At 37.7% G+C, this 21071-nt stretch overlaps 1 protein-coding gene across 7 annotated transcripts in view; it reads right to left on the bottom strand.

The window, feature by feature from the left end:
• The window catches only part of SASH1 (SAM and SH3 domain containing 1), a 1700050-nt gene that overhangs the window by 133630 nt on the left and 1545349 nt on the right, over positions 1 to 21071 (bottom strand). For all 7 annotated transcript variants that reach the window (XM_044068900.1, XM_044068881.1, XM_044068872.1 and 4 more), the window contains one exon: positions 4246 to 4452. In XM_044068900.1, the coding sequence (XP_043924835.1) occupies positions 4246 to 4452 (207 nt within the window). The remainder of the gene's footprint in view (positions 1 to 4245; positions 4453 to 21071) is intronic.

Raw genomic sequence — 21071 nt, 5'->3', positions numbered from 1 at the left:
TACATGTCTGTACTGCCCAGGCTGAGCCTGAAAATGGTCCATTGTGATCCGTGCTCTACCCCAGTTAATGAATAAAAATAAACATCAGACATGATAATGCATCAGTAAAACAGGGACGCATGCAGAAGTGGCATAACTAGTCATCCCAGACAGAGAAAGTTAGGCCGAAGGTTTCTGTACACACTGCCAAACGTGTCTTGCAGTGTCTGCCCACAGCACAGGTAACAGCCCTGATAAGATAAAGCCTGCATATTTTGGGGCATCAGGTGCTTCTGGAACGGTTCAAAGGTCAAACAAAAACATAACCAAACAGCAAGGGGCACTTGTATGTATGCAAGTTAGCCGGGCACACAGAGAGAATAAACACACTAAGAACATTTCTGGAACACAGCAGGCAGATAAATCCTTCTCAGTAAAATGATCAATCTTAAATCCACATGGATACTGTTGTGGTAATCATCTGAAACATACACAAACCATGTAAATTCTCTCTATTATGTAAGCATAACAAAACAACATTAATATTTGATTTGGAACTTTAAAACTCATGCAAGCTGCTTTACAGTTCTGAATTGCATTCCCATGAAATAAATAACTTGCAGTTGCTCATGACTCATTTGCAAAATATTGTAACTTAGATAAATCACAAAACAGTCAATTTCACATGTGGTCATTCCATGCCTTCCACCCATATAGTCTCCTAGGAATTTAAGCTTCTGACTATTTACTCAATGTCATGTGCTACAATGACTGTGTGCTGCATATCCAAAGTCAGTAAAAATATTCCTGTGAACTAAGCCTAACTGCTGTAAACAAAACAGCTTCACAAATTCTTTAGTCTCTTACCATCTCTTTTACAATCACATTTTTCTTCAACTTAAAGCTCAAACTTCACATGAATGTAATTATTTTTTTTTTTTAGGCTAAAGACATACAGCATCTGTATGGTATGCTCCTGCAGACTCTATTAATTCCCACTGTAAAAGCAGCATCTTTATTTAACTCATTTACTTGGAATTTGTCAAGCACAAACATTTCGCCCAATTTCCAGTTCTTGCAAATTTTAACAAAAACAGTTCATGAGTAGAAAGTGTTATGGGGAATTCTAAAATGCAAAGAAGTTTCTCACTTTTCATCTTAACTTATGAGCACACATTTGATACTGGAAATATGCAGATTTGTCATCCAGAGCACACGTTTTGTACTATTCTTCAAAACATATGCACTTTTTAATAATTTTAAAGAAAAAAAAACATCTATTCTTGGGAATACAGAGCTAAAGATATACTTACTAAAGACCACAACATTTTAAGGACGTTGAAATTCTGTGGTCGGCATTATACAAGATGCTGTGCTATCACAGTCAGATTCCTGATTGTGTGCGTTACTTCGCCAAAGATGAGAATAAATTTCAAGGTATAGTCTTCAAGGTGTTTGTTATGGTACAAGCCCAAAACCCGCGTGTCCTTACACCTTAAAATGTTATAAATGGCTCTGTGTCATGGTTATTCTGTTAGGTGGAATCTCTCAAAAAAAAAATGTGCACCAAGGGTAATTTGTGCCATTTTACACTTGCTATATACTTGGCACCTTTTATTTATTTTTTTAACTATTACTTGTCCGTATTTACCAAATGACCTTATTGGGTCAGCAGTGTGTCTTTGCACCTTAGGCTGCCTTTCGTTATTCAAGTGATAATCATAAGTCTGGCAAAAAAGAATAATTTTACTGCTTCCTGCCTGCATTTTTAGCAGCACTATTTTTCTCAGTACCTTACGACAGCTGTACCTATTAAAATGTGGGTGCTTTTCAGAGTATGATGTTGCACTTGTGTTAATAACAAAGCAAAGCTATAGCATTTCTCCCCAGCTTAATTAAGAGCAGTCCAACTCTTCACCTTGTACATGGTACAAGTTATTCTGGGAGTTTAGTGGGGCTGGCAATGGTCTGACTGTGCCATGCAACAGAACAAAATCTGTGCGTGCTTCAATAAAATATTAGTTTAAGGGTGTGCACACACAACAAAGTATTAGTTTAAGGCTGTGCACACTTATGCAACCAGCATATTGTATGTTTTTTATTTTTTATATTTTTCCTCTAACAGATTTGTTTTTCAATTGAACTGTACAGATTATAGGTCACATTAAAGGTAGGAAAAGTTTTACAATGATTTATTGTGGTCTCATTTTTTTACATCACAAAAACCTGGCAATTTAAGAGGGGTTTGTACACTTTTTATATCCACTGTACAAAAAAATGTCTGTTGTTGGCAGCTTGAAGGAGTCATTCCTTTGCCACTGAGTATAAAGATGTCATACTACAGTTTTACTGACCTTCCACTAAACAGATAAGGATAGCGATATACGAGCTAAGTTTCTCACACTGAGATTCTCACTTTCTCCTGCATAACTCCATATTATGCACTGGCGCAAACTATATGCATGTTTTTATTTCTAGGACACCAAGACTTAACTGTAAGCGAATTAGCCCAGTATTACCTACCCATTGAATGATTCCACTCATCTTGAAGAACAAACACTGGTGGTCGAAACATAATGAATATCCTGGTAAATCAAGCTGCATCATTTCTGATTTCCTGCTTCTATACATGTGAACTCTGAATGTACTAGCTACTAGTAGGGGTTACAAGGGGACTGAGTACCACTGCCTTCTGCTTTCCTCTTATTTAAAAGAGGCTGTGCATACTCCACAGCACTAAAATGGTATTGTTCGTATGGAGTTTTTATAGTGCTAAAGGATTTGAATGATGAGAACTGTAACTGTGTGTGGGTGCACGTGCACACCCACCCAAACCTCTACGGTATGTCATTCTGTTTACCTTTGAACACTGCAAACAGACGTGCACAGCATGAAATCCTTCTCCAATCTGGCATGCCTTTACTCCATGTGATGCTATAGCACCTATGTACCTTATATATGTCAGTTTATGTAGGAAAATACAGAAATAAAATGACATTACGATACTGGTTCTTCACAATTTTAAGACATGAACTGTGCGTTATGCTCTCAGTGAATGCCCCACCATTAGTACAAAAATGTCATGTCTCTCATATGAGCAATCGGTGAATGCAACAGGTAACACAGCTCCAGATTCCTTTTAAATGATACTGTTTGATGAAAACAGACATCTCTACTGCTAATACAGTATCTGATATTATCAAACTCTGCTTTAGAGGTTTGAGCTCTGTTATGAACAGAAAGGTGCATTCAGAGGCTGATTACCAGGACAGAATCACAAATGTGCAGCCATTTTTGAGATGCTAACAATGCAGTGACCCAAACACATTGTTTTTGTTTCTCTGCTCTCTCCAGTCACACAAAAACTCATACTTTAATAACCACAGACACTGTATGCCTTTTCTTATCTTGTCAACAGTATAAAAGTAAGAGTATTTACATTTCTATAATCAGAATCATTCCCAAAGCACAACTGCTGTCGTAACAAAAACCTCCAATCCAATGAGGCTTGTGCCTCTTCATCTCCATGAAATTTCACTACATCAGCCAGACTCAAAAGCCATGTACTTATGCAGCTGTGTGAGGTTATATTCTCACTCCACACTGCAGATGTTGTATCAGCCTGTCATAAATGAGGAGCTACATTTAATTTTCATCAGCACTCCTCTACCTCAGTTCAAAGCAGGGAAACTTAGCTACACAAATATCACAGGGATTGTTCACATTTTCTTACGTGAACTGTATCTCAGCCTCCAGTTTCTGGCTTGAACATAGCATGCTGTAGCCACAAACTATGCTATTTACAGCTAGTCCTCTGGAGTGACAAAATTTAAATTAGGATGCAATGCTCTGTACTTAGTATATAGGTTCATAGGTAGGTACTAGGCTATTGGCCCTAGGCCCTATACAAGCCTAGCCAAATGGTACCCTGGCTTTTGCCACCCAAGAAAATTATTTTCCTGTGTCCCTGTCAAGCAGAGCCACAGAAGTGATCCCTGGGATGAATTTCCTATCTCCCATCCAATCATCAAGATTTTTCTTCAAGAATTACAGAAATGTAAGTACTCATACTTTTATACTGTTGACAAGATAATAAAAAGCATAAAGTATCACATTTTTACAATAAAATAGAACTCCTGCCATCAGATTTCACTAGGCCGATGTATTCTGCAGTATAAACCTCTGAAATAAATAATGGTACTAAACCTGACGTAATTACAATAATGATGGCTAAGTAGGGATTTATAGACAAATAACAAAACTTACCTTCATATTAATTTGTTCTAGAAGCTCCTCAACAGATTTGGGCTTTGGTGGTCTTCCTTTTCGTCTTCTCCTTGTGGGCCGTTTTGGCTTCTCTTCATCATGTAAAACATCCACATAGATAAATTTGAATGTGCCAACTTTATTGTTCAATAGTCCCATCCATGTTCCCATTGGAGGCTTGCTGATTATGTCTATGATGTCACCTTTCTATAAAGCACAATTTTGAAATGCGTTAAAAACAGCTACTGCAGGAAATACTTCAGGCAACTAAATAACAAGAAATGTCATGTGATTGTCTAGAGTTCACAGGCAATGTCTGTAGGTTGGCAAAACAAGGATTAGAGAGTATGTGGTAAAGTAGTAAACATCAACAAGCTGCAGAAAGTAAAGGTATATATAATGATGGAAATCTGATGACTGATATTTTGAAATGCTATGACTGGGTCTGCCCGTCTCAAGACAAAATGACATCCTGGCATATGCCTCACACATCTGGCTAAAGTTAAGTAAGCTCCCAAACCAAGGTCTTACACTCAGCACTGCCAATAACAGTTTTAATGCCATTAATATACATTAAGTGAAGTTACATCAGGATCCACTGGATACCAGGCGTACATTTGTTTCAGTGTATTTATAAACTACTGCCTACACTTTTTACAGATGCAAAACAAGACGTGGACAGAAACATGTCTGCAGAGTGAAGTAGTACTGGGTAAAAAGACGCACTGCTGATCAGGCTCAGAGACCATGCACAGCCAGGTTATGACATGTTTGGGCTATTGCTTTTCTGATGATTTATCCTGCAGCCAAATATTCTTCAGCTACTGGTTACTCATCTTATCATGCAGTAGCTCCACGCACTTCCTGTCCTTCACCAAAAGCATGAAATCCAGTTAAAGGCTACCTATCCTACAGAACTTCCCTACTGAAATGAAATGAAAAAGTGACATGAGGGACTAAAACACTACAACATATTCACTCTTACAAAACTGACTCATGGATAACTCTTTTCTCTGATAAGCAGGGAGCTAGACCTCCAGTCTTGCATGGTGGATGTTGGGATTATCACCCAAAACAGTCAAAACATACAAATCGACTGCTACTTGTAAATCTTCTGGTCAATATTTTCATTACTGACTTTGTGTTTAAGTCTATTATGTTCAACATTATCCTAAAGCCATCCTACTGAAACTACAGTTCTGAAAATGAGATAGATACACAGACAGACAGATGCAGATTCAAGCCTACGTAACACATAACCTGGTGTCTGTAGATGTTAAAACTCTCATCTTTAAAAGGGGCAAGCTTCAGAAACTCGTGTCTCTGATCTGACAATGTAGAATACCTTTGCAAGTTATGGCTTCTCAAAATGGAAATGTATTATCAGTGCGTGTATGAAAGGGGTAACCCGAGTACACATCAATTATGTGCTGAAGATTAGATTTGGGAACAATCAGCACCGGAAAACTGGAACCTAATGTAAGCTGCTTAATGCGTTTTAACTTGGATGATCCATTTAGGGCTCTTTCCAAAAACACAAATCTTGGTCACAATTTGTGTTTCTAATTCCTTATATGCTTCTCCCTAACATTAAAAGACATTTTTATTAGGGCTAGACTCGTCTCTGAATGGAGTGTTTAAGAACCAATGCTGTCTCTAGATTTTAGTGTTTCCCTTTAAACTTTGGTTAGTTATACTTCTAAACATTTTTAAAGGTTAATGTCCAGAAAAAACAAACTCCTAATTCTGCTAAAAGCACACTGAAGGAACAAAAAAAACACTGTAAAATCCAGTATAAATCCAATGCTCTTTATTGTAGGTAAGCGCTTTCGCAACCAGCCCTGGGGTTGCTTCCTCTGACCAAAGATTACAAAAAAACTTCATCCCAAACTTTAAAAACCTTGAATCCTGTGTCACATGACTAAGACCAATTAATTAATTAAAGGAGTTAAAACAATAAGTACATTCAAAATGCAAATACACTCAAAAAGCACAAAATTTCATTCAAGGCAATATATAAAAAACAGCATATTATATAATATAATATAAAAGAAACATACAAAGAACATACATAAAAATACTATATATACAAAAATATATAAAAATAACCTGCTCTACTAACATACTAATCCCTATCTGTAAATCACTAATGAAACAGCTTTCTTCCTAATATTCAAAAATACTATATGTATAAATAAAGAAAAAACATCTAATGTATACTATATTATATTATACTATATGTTGTCTAAACATAGTCTAACTATAAAAATGCTGATATAACCCTATCTATAAATCACAAAATTAAATAGCTTTCTTCCTACCTTTCAACACGGATTTCAGATATACATAATCATTCAGCCCAGGTAGCTTATGGGCTTCTAACATAACTATCTCAACTCCCTGTGTTCAGTTCTGTTATTTAAATCTCCCATCCTAATGGTTTCAGTGACAGTGTCAATAATAGAAAAGTAAAAATAGTGATTCTCCCCTTGTTGTAACGTGTTTAGCCAGTGCACTATGTTCCTGTTGTCTCCTAAAACAGTAAAGGTGGTCACGGATTCTCTCCCTTAACCGTCTGTTGGTCTTACCAACATAAAACTCACTGCAGCAGGCACAGTGGGCTAAATATATCACATTCCTACTCTCACAGTAACCTGAGGCCTTAAACTTGAAGGATTTACCACTCGATGGATGGACAAACATGGTGTTAGTTTCTATATACTGACAAAACGAGCATGTATTACATCTCCTAGTCCCATAGTTCATAATGGATCTATGTTCTAATCCATCTGTATAGCAGAACATCTGCTTCAATGTTTTTCAATTTCTGTAAATAAAACAAGGTTTCTCTCCTACTATTGCACTTACCCTATCATCAGTCCCCAATATATGCCAAATATGATATATTATATCCTTAATCAAACAAGTATCAACTGAGTGTGTAATACTAAACTTCACTAATTGTTCTCTGCTCTTCATTCTCTTAGGGGTCATTTCCACTCCACCCATATTGAGACTAGAAAAATACGGTTTCCCTGTGGTGTTCGTATTAGTTCTGGCTTCAGTGCATGCCTCATTTACCTCTCTTTCATGGTAACCCCTGACTAGGAACTCATCCCTCAGGGTCATCAAACTATTTTCAAAGTCCTGATCTCTTGCATGTAATTTTGACATGCGTATAGCTTGATTATCGATGACGTTCCTAAAAATATGGGGAGGGTGCATACTAGTGTGGTGAACATAACTATTACAGTAGCAATCCTTCCAATACAATTCCAGTGGTTCCATCCAACTGTATTTTTACATCTAAAAACTCAATGTGGGTATGACATCTATTCATGGTAAAACCTAGAAAATCAGTACTTTTAAATAAAAGTTCCACAAATTCACATAATCTTTCCTCACTACCCCTCCAAAAAAGGAACAGGTCATCTACAAAATGACAAAAAAATAAAATGTCACCTTTGAAAGTATCGTCATTCATCATATAAGTTCGCTCCCATTGCGCCATCACCAAACTGGCATAGCTATTGGCTGTAGGAGTCCCCATAGCTACGCCTGACATTTGTAGGAAATATTTCCCATCGAATGTAAAAACATTAAATTCTAAGACAAGCTCTAACAAAAAACTAATCAAATCAACCTTCTCTACACTAAGTGAGCCTTCCTGTAGTAAGAAATCTCTTAGATAGCATATTCCTTTCTCATTGGGTATGCTGGTAAAAAGGGATACGACACCTAAAGTAACTAAAAACTCTTCCCCTGTAAGCCTATAATTGTTTAAAAAGGCATAAAAATCTCTCAAAAAATGTTCTGAGTCCCGTAGTATCAAGTTATATTGTGTTATTAATGGTCTCAGTTGTTTTTCCAGATATACTGATACTGGCTCAGTAATCCATCCTGCCCCCGAAACAATCGGTCTAAAAGGGGGGTTCAGGATGCATTTGTGAATTTTTGGAAGTCCAACAAAACTAGGGACAATAGGACATTCAACAATAAAATATTTAAGCAAATATGTTATATAATTTTCCAAAAAACTATTTCTAACTTCTACCAGCATATTGACCTCTGTTACATCAATCATCCTATACACATTCACATCTAACAGTAAATTATTTATAGCTTCTAAATAAAACAGTCTATCCATTACTACTACAGAATGTCCCTTATCAGCAGGCTTTATAATTATTTCTCTATCATTCTTGAGTCTATTTAGAGCTTGTTTTTCACTAAACGTCATATTGCAAAATTTCCTTTCCCTCCAATTAGAGCGAAACATTTCATATAACTCATTTTCACAAGCTTTCACAAAAATCTCTAAACTAGAAGGAAGAACAGGCATAAAAACACTAGGCTTCTTGAATAAGTTCTCTTCAATATTATTTGTATTACTTACACCATATATCACTTTTAATGCTGTGTTGGGAGCAAAAAGTCTCAGTTCAGTCAATGTATCAGGTAAATCCACCTGTGCTGCAGGAATGAAGCCCAAGCCCTTGGTCAGTACATCGGCTTCATCTTTGTGCAGTATTCTGCTCGAAATATTATAAATTAAGTGTTCTGCCACATTTTCTTCAGGGTCTGCACTTGTCCTTCCCCTAACGATGGTTTCCTTTTGAATCTCCTTCCTTCTGGCTCCATTTCTAAGCTCCTCTTCAAACATGTGTTGAAGGGGAGGGGCAGGACCAGAAAAAAATGTGCCCGATTGGCGGAGGATTCAGGTTCCACTATAGCCATCTCCTTATTGGCTGTAGTGACCTTCGGTCTTACTGTCTGTTCAATTGTCGAACCTAACAATGTATTCACATTAGTGGACTCTCTCCCTTGCTGTAGTGATTTTAAAGGGATAGTATCATTGACAGATGACAAAACGGCTTCATTATAGCCAGATGTAGTAGGTCAAAGTTGTTGATCTCTATTCCTAACAATAATGACAGCTCTTTCCATCTGGGGAGCATTCGCTCTCTGTTCTTTCGGCCATGCAAACACATTGTCCTTTTGGAAATTGGCTACATCTCTTTTAAGTTTCTTCTGTTTCATTTGTAGCAACTTGCGCTCATAAGAGCTAATCTGTTCAATTAATTCAGAGATACGAACATCTATCAGGCTATCTTGTGAATTTTTATACAATGTTTCTTGTGCACTACGTATTTTTTCACCTAATTAATTTTCTAAAGGTGAAAAAATGTCAATAATCAGTTGCATATATTGAATGCAAGTGCCTACATTCAACTGTTGCCATTTAACTAATAGCTCAGGATATAGAGTCCCATAAGATGGCATTTAAAACACATAAGCCCCTAGGGACTACTTTAAGTTTTATACTGGCTTCCATATGCATCCGTTGGCATTGCAGTCTCTTCTGCCTGTATAGGTCATTCTCTAATGTCCGTAATTGCTGTTGAATATCCACATGTTCCTGAACCTCATCTCTTTCATAGTCTACAGGAGAAGTTAAATCACCTTTCAGAAGGGGATTAGAGTCCATAGAAAGCAGTTGTGTAAAATGTTGCAGGCATACATTCCCCATCATGTCGTTTAGTAGAAAAATCCATGTTGTCAGCTCCTTCTGCCATGGTTAACTAGGCTGGAACACCACACAAAATACACAGTAAAAAAGAAGGAGGAACCCAGTTATTAAGTATAGGAGTAAAACACACCAAGGTTACACAAATTGAAACTTGTGGCTAGGTTTACTGACAGTATTAACATTTTATCTGACTCTCTCTCATAATTATCTGCGACAGTCTACTTGTCAGACCCTATGTAAATAATGACTACTATTAGGTATGAATACTCTCTTTCTCTTATTTTTTGATATAGACTTTGAATCCCCCTTTTTTGCTCTTAAAAGCTCATGAATCAATCTCCCCAGTTTATAACACGATCCACATTTTATCTGCAGCTTTTGCTGATGATGTGAACATTTAGTTCTTATCTTCTTATTCTGATATTCCTCACATTAAAAATGATAGCGATATATTCTCACTATCCACATGTAAGATTAAGTAGTCTTATATACTTTCTCACTTCCCTGTAAATTCCTTTGTTATAAATCCATGACATGGTTGTTCATAATATGTTCTCTATGCCTACTGAAAATTTAACTATCCCTTTACAAATTTCTGGTACATTTCCCTGTGGTAAATGCTCTATTTGTATTCATGCGGTTAGGACTTTTGATAAAATAAATGGCATTTTTTTCAGCCTACAGCTATTTTCTCCTGAGTGTCTAAGGGAGTTGTTTATGGTCTCTCATGCCCTTGTGGTTTCTTCTATATAGGAGAAACCAAAAGAATGTTTAAAATCACAATACAGGAGCATGTTAGCGACATTAAGAATCAAAATCTGGATATCCCTGTGGCATCACATTTCATGCAGTACACTTGGGGTCTTGTACCAGTTAAAAAGCATGTATTTTAGAACAAGTTCTCATTAAGGACGAAGTTGCACTTAAAAATAAACTGTTACATAAAGAAGCAGTCTGCATTTTAAAGTTTGGCACTTTAGTGCCTCAAGGTTTAAACAAAGAACTGGAGTGGAAGGCTTTTCTGCGCTGTTATTAGTTTGTGTTTAATTGTTTTAGTTAATTGATTAATGATGTGATATTTGTAATTTAAGTGTAGCTTGGGCTACTGTGATGTTAACTCTGTGAAAGGCTTGCTAGCCGAGCCGCTGGAGTATTAAACAATTTTGGATTTTATGCTTCTGCAGTTGGTGTTTTTCACTCTGTTTTTTTTTATTTTTATTTTTAATTTGTTGTTCAGTGAATATGGCCAGTGGTTCACTTCTGAAGTTGCCTCGTTTATTTTGAGATGATTTTACTGATTCTGCACAGTCTTCTGCTCAGTTTTCCCTGAGGAATAATTTACAACCAGGTGCAGTGCTGGAAGGCAATTCAGCTCAGCATGCAGAGCCCCCTGTGTCCTGGGAAAGATTTTTGGAGGAAGGTAGATCCCGGAGAGGTGACAATCCATTTCAAAATGTTGGTGGACTTATGGCTGGTAATAATTTTTCCATTGAGGTTCATAGTAACATTGATTCCCTTGATAGGCTGCTTAAAGAAAATGTGATTTATTATATTATATTGGGGCTTAAGAGATATTTAGATCTTGATATTACACCCAGAGGTCTGTGTTTTGTTAAATGCCCCACTACTCCTTTTAACTCTACTGATCCTGCTGATAAACAGTTTGAAAATAGATGGGTAGCGGCTGCCCATCATTGTGTTAAAGAATGGATCAATGTTTTACTTGAAAGCGATGTCCTTCAACAACGAAAAGTAAGGGAAGACATTTTGGTCTCTTGTTCTACCCTCTCTGCACAAATTGGTACAGCTCATTCTGAACAGCTGTTATGCTCAAGGAATGCTTCACTTGAGGAGAATTCTGGTGACATCATTAAAAGGAAGATTCATAAATAAGAAAGGGACCTCCGAGATTACGGCTCGGGGAACATTTTCAAGAAGACAGTTAAACAAAACACGGGCTCTGGAGCCGCTTCTGCTAAATGGAAACGGCAAGTAAATGTTTCTTTTGCCTCTAATGAAGTGAACAGAAGTGCTGGGGAATCCGACAATGAAACTGGGACTTTTCCTTCCATTCCACAGCCCAATTATATGCAGGAGAACTTTCAGAGTTACAACAGACCAGGAACCCACAATAATAATCGAAAACGGGAATATTTCCAGAACAAGGAGGGACAGCAATTTAGCAATAAGAAAAGAAGATGTTGACTATACTAATGTTTGTAATGTAGTAAAATCAACCAGTGTCACTAGTGGTGACAACCTGATTGTAAACCTTACAGGTAACCCTTTGTCTTGTACAGAATTATCAGTATTACAGCGTGGGTTAAAATTTATTCCCACATCCTTGCAACGATTATTTGTCTGTAAAATTGAACTGTTTAAGCTGTCTAGGCAATTACATTTGTTGGATTATTCTGGAAATAGTAAGACTGTGTCTGAGGATGCCCCCTCCATTGACACAGATGGAGAGGATGGGGAATGTGATTTTTTTTCTCATGCAATTCATCAACGGATTCATATAATGACATTAATGCTTACTGTCCTGTAGATACTTCTAAGGTACCTTATAGTAGTCATTTCATTGCCCTTTTGTTATTAATGCCATCCAAGAATATTCATCTATGGTAAATTATACTACTGAGGTTAGTCTGAATAATTTAAAAAAGGAAAAGCTAAAGTATGTTATAATTTGACCGAGGCCGAATGGCATGCACTGCAATGTCTTAGTACTAGGATGGATATTATCAAGCCCTCAGACAAAGGTGAAAAAATAGTTATGTTGCATTATATGCAATATATTAATATGTGTATGGATCATCTTTCTGACAGTAATGTATATTGTGTGGCCAGTGAACATGAACATTATGCAGCTATAGACAGCTTAAAAGATTTGTTACATAAGGGTTACAGACTTGGCTACTTAGATGTGGAAGTTGAATTTAAAGTGGAAGGCAGCTGTTTGGCAAAATTTTACTGCCTGCCAAAAATCCACAAGAAAGTTTTTTCCCCCTCCTGGAAGGCCAATTGTGGCAGCTAAGAATTATTTGTTTTTTTACATAATATGAGTCTATTTCTTCACACTTATTTGCTTAACAAATAATATTAAATAATATTAATATTAATATTAATTAAATAATATTGTTGTTGGTTTAGAATCTTATATAAGAGATTCTTTTCATTTTCCAAAAAATATTGAGTCCATCACTTGTCAAGAAGGTTTTTTCTGCCTGGTTCTTGATGTCAAGAACCTTTATACGAGTATTACACATCGGGTGGGACTTGAAGCTCTTAGGTTTTTCCTAGGCACTAGCCTAGTTAGTACTTTTGTTATAGAATTGTTATATTTTACTTTAACCCATAACTTTTTTGAATATAACAACAGCATCTACCAATAGATGCAAGGTACAGTAATGGGTGTATCTTCTGCACCCATGTATGCTAACTTGGTAATGGGTTTATTTGAGTTAGAGTTTCTTTATAAGTTAAAGTTTTTTAATAAGTATGTTGTTCATTATAAAAGATGTATTGATTTAATTTCTTTATGTAAGGGCAGTGCATGGCTAGTGGACTCTCTTTGTAGCTTCTCTTCAGGAAAACCATTTTGGCTTACAATTTGATTGTGTACAAAAAGGCATTTCTGTTGTTTTCTAGATTTGGAACTAAATATTGTAGATAATATGATTATTACAAAGATTCACAAAAAATTGATGATGGTACTCATTTTCTAGGTAGTAATAGCTGCCACTCCTACATATTTTAAAGGCTTTGCATTATAATGAGTTGCTCAGAATAAACAGGCTGTGTAATAACATTCAGTCTCTCAAGGAAGAGATTTTGCATTCTTGTGTATCCTTTAAACAAAGGGGATATAGCAATGAATTAATTATTAATTCTCTGAATAAATTGTTGTGCTTGAGAAGGGATACCACTAGTGTGGTTGATAATCCAGAAGATATGAAGTCTGTGAATAGATATAGGAGTCATGCAGGGAATACCAGTGACAAAAAGATATATTTTGTCACCTCTTATAATATTTACAGTGTTGAGTTAGTAAAAATCTTAAGATATTACTGACCATTCTTACATAAGGGGAAATCTGGGGTTAAGAATTTACCTGCCTCCTTTACTGTCTCCTATAAGAGAGCCAGAAATATAAAAGACATGGTTGTTCATAATTTGTTTTCTATGCCTACTGAAATTTTAACTATTCCTTTACAAAATCTGGGTACATTTCCCTGTGGTAAATCTGTATTCATGTGGTCAGGACTTTTGATAAAATAAATGGCATTTTTTTCAGCCTAGAGCTTTTTCTTCTGGGTGTCTAAGGGAGTGGTTTATTGTCTCGCATGCCCTTGTGGTTTCTTCTGTATAGGAGAAACCAAAAGAATGTTTAAAATCAGAATACAAGAGCATGTTAGAGACATTGAGAATCAAAATTTGGATAGCCCTGTGGTTTCACATTTTCATACAGCAGACTTGGGGTCTTTTAACAGTTTAAAAGCATGTATTTTAGAACAAGTTCTGATTAAGGAGGATGTTGCACTTAAAAATAAACTGTTACATAAAGAAGCAGTCTATATTTTAAAGTTTGGCACTTTGGTGCCTCATGGTTTAAACAAAGAACTGGAGTGGAAGGCTTTTCTGCACTAACCGTTAATTATTAGTTTGTGTTTAATTGTTTTAGTTAACTGATTAATGAAAGTGTAGCTTGTGCTACTGTGATAACTCTGTAAAAGGCTTGCTAGCCGAGGCGCTGGAATATTAAACAATTTTGGATTTTATGCTTCTGCAGTTGGTGTTTTTCGCTTTCTCTGTGTTTTTTTTTTTATTTTTATTTTGTTGTTCACTGAGTATTAGGTACGAATACACTTTTTCCCTTATTTTTTGTATAGACTTTGAACTCCCTTTTTTGCTTTTAAAAGCTCATGAATCAATCTCCCCAATTTATAACCCGATCCACATTTAATCTGCAGCTTTTGCTGATGATGTGAACATTTAGTTCTTATCTTCTTATTCTGGTATTCCTCACATTAAAAATGAAAGTGATACATTCTCAAATATCCAAATGTAAGAGTAAGTCATCTTATGTACTTTCTTACTTCCCTATAAACTCCTTTCTTATATCCCTTCTTCATGCTAGGAATTTATGTGGCTGGCTCGTAAAACATTTTAATGTAACCCTTTCAACTGTATTTCAATCACTAACATCTTTAAAACACAGAGTACCAGTGAATAAGGTACTTCTAGCTGGGTGTCCACTCTCATCTTCCTTTTCCTCCAGACTATCAATACTTTACGTGGACACGTTTCCAACATTTTTGTCTAGTAAAATACATAAATCTGTGTTATAAATGCTTTTAATAACCTACTTAGGGATATTCTAAAACTGATTTAGTTTTCAAAATCCATTTCATATGACAGACTGTCAGCTCCAAAACATAATGAACTAAAACTTCCTGACCTCCCTCTGTACTATTTAACCTCAAAATCTTCCAATTTGCTCAAATTGATTTTATGTAACTTTTGTAATAAGTGCTGCCCCTCTTGGGCCATTTTATAGTACTAGACCATACCCCTAGTAATATTCTGTACAATAAAAAAGCACTTTCCTAAAATAGTGGATACATGGTGACTGAAGGACAGTTCACTGTTTACATAGATTCTCAGGTCCCCGGCTACTAAATCAATTTTCAGGAATGTGTGGTCAATGTGATAGTTCCAAGTGACTTGTTGAAGGATACTATTATAGATTTCTTGGCATTCAGTTTTTTGCAGTGGTTTTGGCACTAGCTACTGGTTTGGGAAAGACACACTTGGAGGATCTTGCTGTCCTCTAGGAAGTTTATGATGGCACCCAGTTTACAGCCATTTGCAAACCTGTTCAGCGATAAACCTGTAACAGTAGCTTTAATCTCCAAGAAGTAAATGCCAAACAGGAGTGGCTCAAGGACCGAACCCTAGGGTATACCACTAGTGACAGATCTTTTGGAGTAGCTACTGCAGCACATCAAGTCAGTTTACTATTCAATGAGTTAAACAGGGGTTAACATTTAGCTGGGATAGTTTAGCTATAATACTCTAGAGTCTGGGATGGTGATGAGCACTTTTGCAAAGTCTAGATATGTAGTGTGCACTCAACTGCCCTCATCCATTGCTTCTGTAAACTTCTCAAATAAGTCAGCCAGGTTAAACAGGCAGGATCTGCCCTAACAGAGCCGAACTTACTTGGGCTGAGAGTTTGAAGGTTATCTATATCCTTACTTATTACTTCAATAATGATCCTTTCCAGAGCCTTACAGAGAAGGCAGATCAGACTTATGGCTTTATAATCTCCCAGATCAACTGATGCCCCAGTCTTTGTGCAAGAGGATACCAGCTGCTGTCCTCCATTTCTCTTGCACAAAGCCTGCTTGGAATGTGACACTGAATAGCCTCTGTAGGAGGTCTGATAGGTCCTGCTTTAGCCTGGACAGCAAACATCCCAGTATGATTTCTGGCCCCATAGAAGCAGTATTCTTGGCCTTGGATAGTACGGGGGGAGGGGTGTAAGTATGAGATTTGGGAATGTAGGAGGGGAGGGGGGGTTCAGTTAGAGCTAGAAGACTGGTTATGTCCTCTGGGTCGATGCATGTGATATCATTTATTAGCTCTGTGCAGTGCCGGGCATTGTTTTCAAGGTTTATAACAGTTAAAGAAAGCTTTGTTGTTGTTCTTTGCATGGATGAAACATTTTTACCTCATATGTGGCTTTGGTTGATTTGACCTCAGTCTGAAATTACCTGTTAAGTTTAGAAAGTGCTTTTTTTGCATCTTCAGAGTTCAGTGCATTTTTTATTTTATTATAAAGCCTGTTTATATTTGGGTTCTGTCATAGGAGTCTATTTTTGAATTTGGCATTGTACTTCCTTCGAAAGGGAACAGATGAATTTATGTAGCTATTCACATGCATAGAATTTGGCAGTAAAGGATTCTACATAAGCAGTGAGGTTGTGTTGGAAAGGGATATTAACTGTAGCTAAATCACCCCTCAGTTGAAGCAGATTAGCTTTGGCATAATCTCAGAATACAGAGGTATTAAGAGTATTGGAGGGTACTTCAGGTTTCAGTCTTAAGCTGAATGTGATGGATTTGTGGCCCAATTTGATCACAGAGTGAGTTAGAACTGGCAGGAAGTCCAAGATTTTATTGCCCCTGCTTGGGAAGCTGACTAACTGGTCCAGAGAATATGTACTGATGTAGAAATCTCTGAGCATACGTTAGAGAATATACACATCTCCCAGTTAATAGAAGGGTAGCTGAAGTCCTCTAGGGGAATGATGCTTGGCCTTAAGAACTCCATATTAGTTAGGCAGGAGTTATGGACTGAGGGGGACATAACTAGCCATGATGTAATACGGGGTCTTGTTAATGTTAATCTGGATGTGGAAGAGTTCCACATTGTTATCCTTGCATAACTAGTCTTGTGGGAAATTTTTTCTTTTTACAAAAATAAAGACACTACTGCCTTTACTGCCTTCTTCTGAGTGTGATAGGCTTGGATGTGTGGTGGATTTCAAATCCCTGCATTAATGGAGTGCGCTCAATGGTCTTGAACAAGGTCTCTGCGATGAAGCACATATCAATGTTTTCCAGGGTAAGGAATACTTGTGGGGACTAGAGCTTTTTGCTAAGCCTCCTAGCATTGAGCAGCAATATCTTTACATTATCCAGATTCTGTTTTATGTTGGAAGTTTTGTAGGACTGATGTTACATAAAAAAAGGCACTATGGGGAACTGGCAAAGTTGCTCCCATATATTCTAAGCGGAACTGGTAAAGTTGCTACAGCCTCATGCTTCCTGGTCACATGTTCCCCGATCATCCCTTTTTTTAGACTTATGCATTTTTTCTAAGTTCAGTCTTCATTCCAAAGTTTATTAGTTAATGGCTCTCCTCCTGGCACAGAGGAACTGTCACCTCCTTTTTCCAACACCAGAAGTTTATTGGAATTTAAAAAAGCCCTAAGATTATAGGCATCATGAGGCATGGTCTTCTTATTAAAGACAACACAGTGCCTGCAAAGACAAAGCTGGTATTTCTCGGTCATGAGGCACATTTGTTGCTAAAAAAAGATGATTTCAGAAAAAAAATCTCCACTAAATTGCATTTAAAATTCAAAAGCAGCAATCATAATACTGAAAAACTGACAATAATTATTTGAAAATCGTCTGAAAAGGAATACCTGAGAGAGACATTTAAGTCATGTTTTTTGCAGCAAAAAGTACAGTTGCGTACACTTACCATAAATGTAGATGCTCGAGTGTATTCACTGTTGCAGGCATTACATTTGGGTAATCTGCTGGCAGGTTGCCCTCACTCGGCCTGAATAACAAAGTCGTGGGTCCTGCGTCGGTTGCTGTCTCCTCTTCCATGATATATATATATATATATATATATATATATAACAGTAATATATATAAATGCACTTTTAGCAACATAAACTTTACCTTCATCTAAAAGCAAATATACCACAAAGGCTTTAGAATATAGTGAAGGAAAGAGAAGTTATAGAAAAGGGGGATGCGGGTGGGTAACCCGGACTACAACAGTGAATACACTTGAACATCTACATTTATGGTAAGTGTACACAACTGTACTATGTTCTTCATGTTTCACTGATGCAGTCATTATATTTGGGTAGAATCCCAAAGCTATGGATGGGAGGATGGAACTAAATAGCATTAGGGGTGGCTATAAGGCCCTGCAGAACTGCAGTGGCAAAGCCTACTCTGGATTTGGAGAAGAGAAGCAAATGATAATGCTTTGTGAAGGTATGAACAGAGCTCCAAGTAGCAGCTTCTAAAATGTCTTTGGTTGGAACTCCTCTGAGAAAGGCTGCTGAGGTAGATGCAGCCCTGGTGGAATGTGACCTGATTCCCTTGGGCACAGGTTTTCCATGATGCAAGTAGCAGAAACGAATGCAGTGGCTTATCCACTTAGAAATAGTCTGCTTTGATATAGCCTTCCTCTCTGATCCTGAAGCAAATGCCACCAGTAGTTGCTAAGACTTTCTTAGAGATTTGGTCCTGTTTAAGTAGAATCTTAATTGTCTGTGTACGTCCAATGAATGCAGAATCCACTCCCCCTTGTTCTGCAGATTTGGGTAAAATGTTGGCAGGTGAATAGTTTGGTTAAGAGCCACACTGGATACCACCTTAGGCATAAAGGAAGGATTGGTCCTGAGGGACACCCTGTCCGGGTAAAATGTAATAAAAGGCTCCACAGCCATGAGAGCCTGTAGTTCTGAAACCCTTGTTGCTGAAGTGATTGCCAAAAGGAAAGCTGTTTTCAAAGCTGTTTTCCAAGATAAAAATTTTATATCCGCAGTAGCTGCTGGTTCAAAAGGAGGCAGGGTGAGTTTTTCCAGCACAAAATTGAGGTCCCATGCAGGAGTTGGCGATCTTCTGGGAGGCCTTAAATTTTTGGCCCTTCTAAGATACTGTTTTAGCAGAGGATGAGAAAAGATGGGAGGCTCTGTGTTGTAATGAGCCGAGATGGCAGAAGCATGGATTTTTATTGAAGAAAAAGATAGGCCCTTGTTCAAGCATCTCAGTCAAGTATAGTAAAATCTGAGGGATATTTGGTTTTGGTGTGTCCGTTCCTTGTGCTTGGTTCCAAGCACAGAATCTCTTCCATTTATCAGCATAAGATTTTCTAGTATTAGGCCTTCTGGCTTTCAAAATGACATCCATCACAGATTTACTGAGAGGTGTTGTTTGAATAATTACATGATCAGCCATGCTGCAAGGTTCAGAGTTTGGAGCTGAGTGTGCAGAATTTGATTGTTCTGCTGAGACAGTAGATGAGGTATTTGAGGCAAGTACCAAGGAGGGAGTAGAGACATATTAATTAGAATTGGGTACCAGTGCTGGTGAGGCCAATCTGGAGCAATTAGAATAATTTTTGGTTTTTCCTGTCTGACTTTTAGTAAGACCTTGGAGAGAAGAGGCAGAGGGGGAAAGGCATAGACTGATAGGTTTTTCCAACTGAAGGATAGGGCATCCACTTTCCATGCTTGTCTGTGATAAATCTTTGTGCAGAATTTGTTTAGTTGATAATTTTGGGGAGAGGCGAATAGATCTATGTCTGGGCTCCCCCATTTCTGTGTTACCATGCTGAAGATTTCTGGATCCAGTTTCCACTTGTGCGGGTCCATAAGATTTCTGCTTAGGTCGTCTGCCAGAGTATTTTGTTTTCCTGGCAGGAACTGAGCTTGAAGATGTACTTGGTAAGTGAAGGCTGTGTTCCACAATGCCATGGCTAGTCTGCAAAGGGGGTAGGAATGTGTTCCCCCCCTGCTTGTTTATGTACCACATAACCGTGGTGTTGTCCGTCCTTATCAGTAGTTGTCCTGGATGAAGTAAGCCCTTGAAGGCTGTCAGGGCATTCTGAACAGCTAGCATCTCTTTCTGGTTGATATGCAGATGCATTTGTTTTGGGCTCCATATGCCTTGAATGCATCTCCCCGCCAGGTGGGCCCTGCCAAGCATAGTCTGATGCGTCTGTAGTTAGGGTTTGCGTGGCAGGGGGTAGAGTGAATGACAGTCCCTTGTTTTGGTGACATGTCTCTGCCCACCAAAGAAACTCTTGTTGCAGGCAGGGAATAAGAGGAATCATTGTTTCAAGACTGTGACAATGTTGACTCTATAAACCTTTTAGGTACCATTGAAGTTTCCTCATATGCAGTCAAGCATATGGAATTAGTAGAATGCAGGATGCTATGAACCCCAAAGCCTGCAGAATTTGTCTTGCAGATAAAGTACAGTTTTGTACCTACCATAAATGTAGATGTCCGATAGGCATGCATCTGCAGTCCTTACAAATGGGTTGTCCTGTCGTCAGGCAGCCCTTCGGTCGGCCGGATTCCAAAGTCTGGGTCTGGCCTCGGCTGATGTCACACTTCACCCGACGTCATAGCTGCAGTTCTTCGGGTATAAAGGCATCAGCCGACGCCATTTTCCTCAGTGTTTCTTGCCCCAGATGCCAGGTGCCCTCTAGGAAGGCTAAATTTGGATAAATGCAAATGGTTCCAAATAGTAGAGAGCAAACAAAAAATAAGTATGCATGTACATATATACAAACAAATACACCATAATAGATTCCCCCAGCTAGCTATAAGATAGGCAAATACCCTAGGAGTACCACAGAGGGGAAGGAGGGTGGGTAATCCTGACTGCAGATGCATGCCTATCGGACATCTACATTTATGGTAGGTACAAAACTGTACTATGTCCTTCAAGGATGCATCTGCAGTCCTTA

This window comes from Protopterus annectens, chromosome 1.part0 (genome assembly GCF_019279795.1).
Source record: "Protopterus annectens isolate FY-2018-M chromosome 1.part0, PAN1.0, whole genome shotgun sequence".
In the NCBI taxonomy this organism is placed as follows: Eukaryota; Metazoa; Chordata; order Ceratodontiformes; family Protopteridae; genus Protopterus; species Protopterus annectens.
The sequence above is the reverse complement of the archived record's forward strand: the minus strand, read 5'-3'. Positions and strand labels throughout refer to the sequence as shown.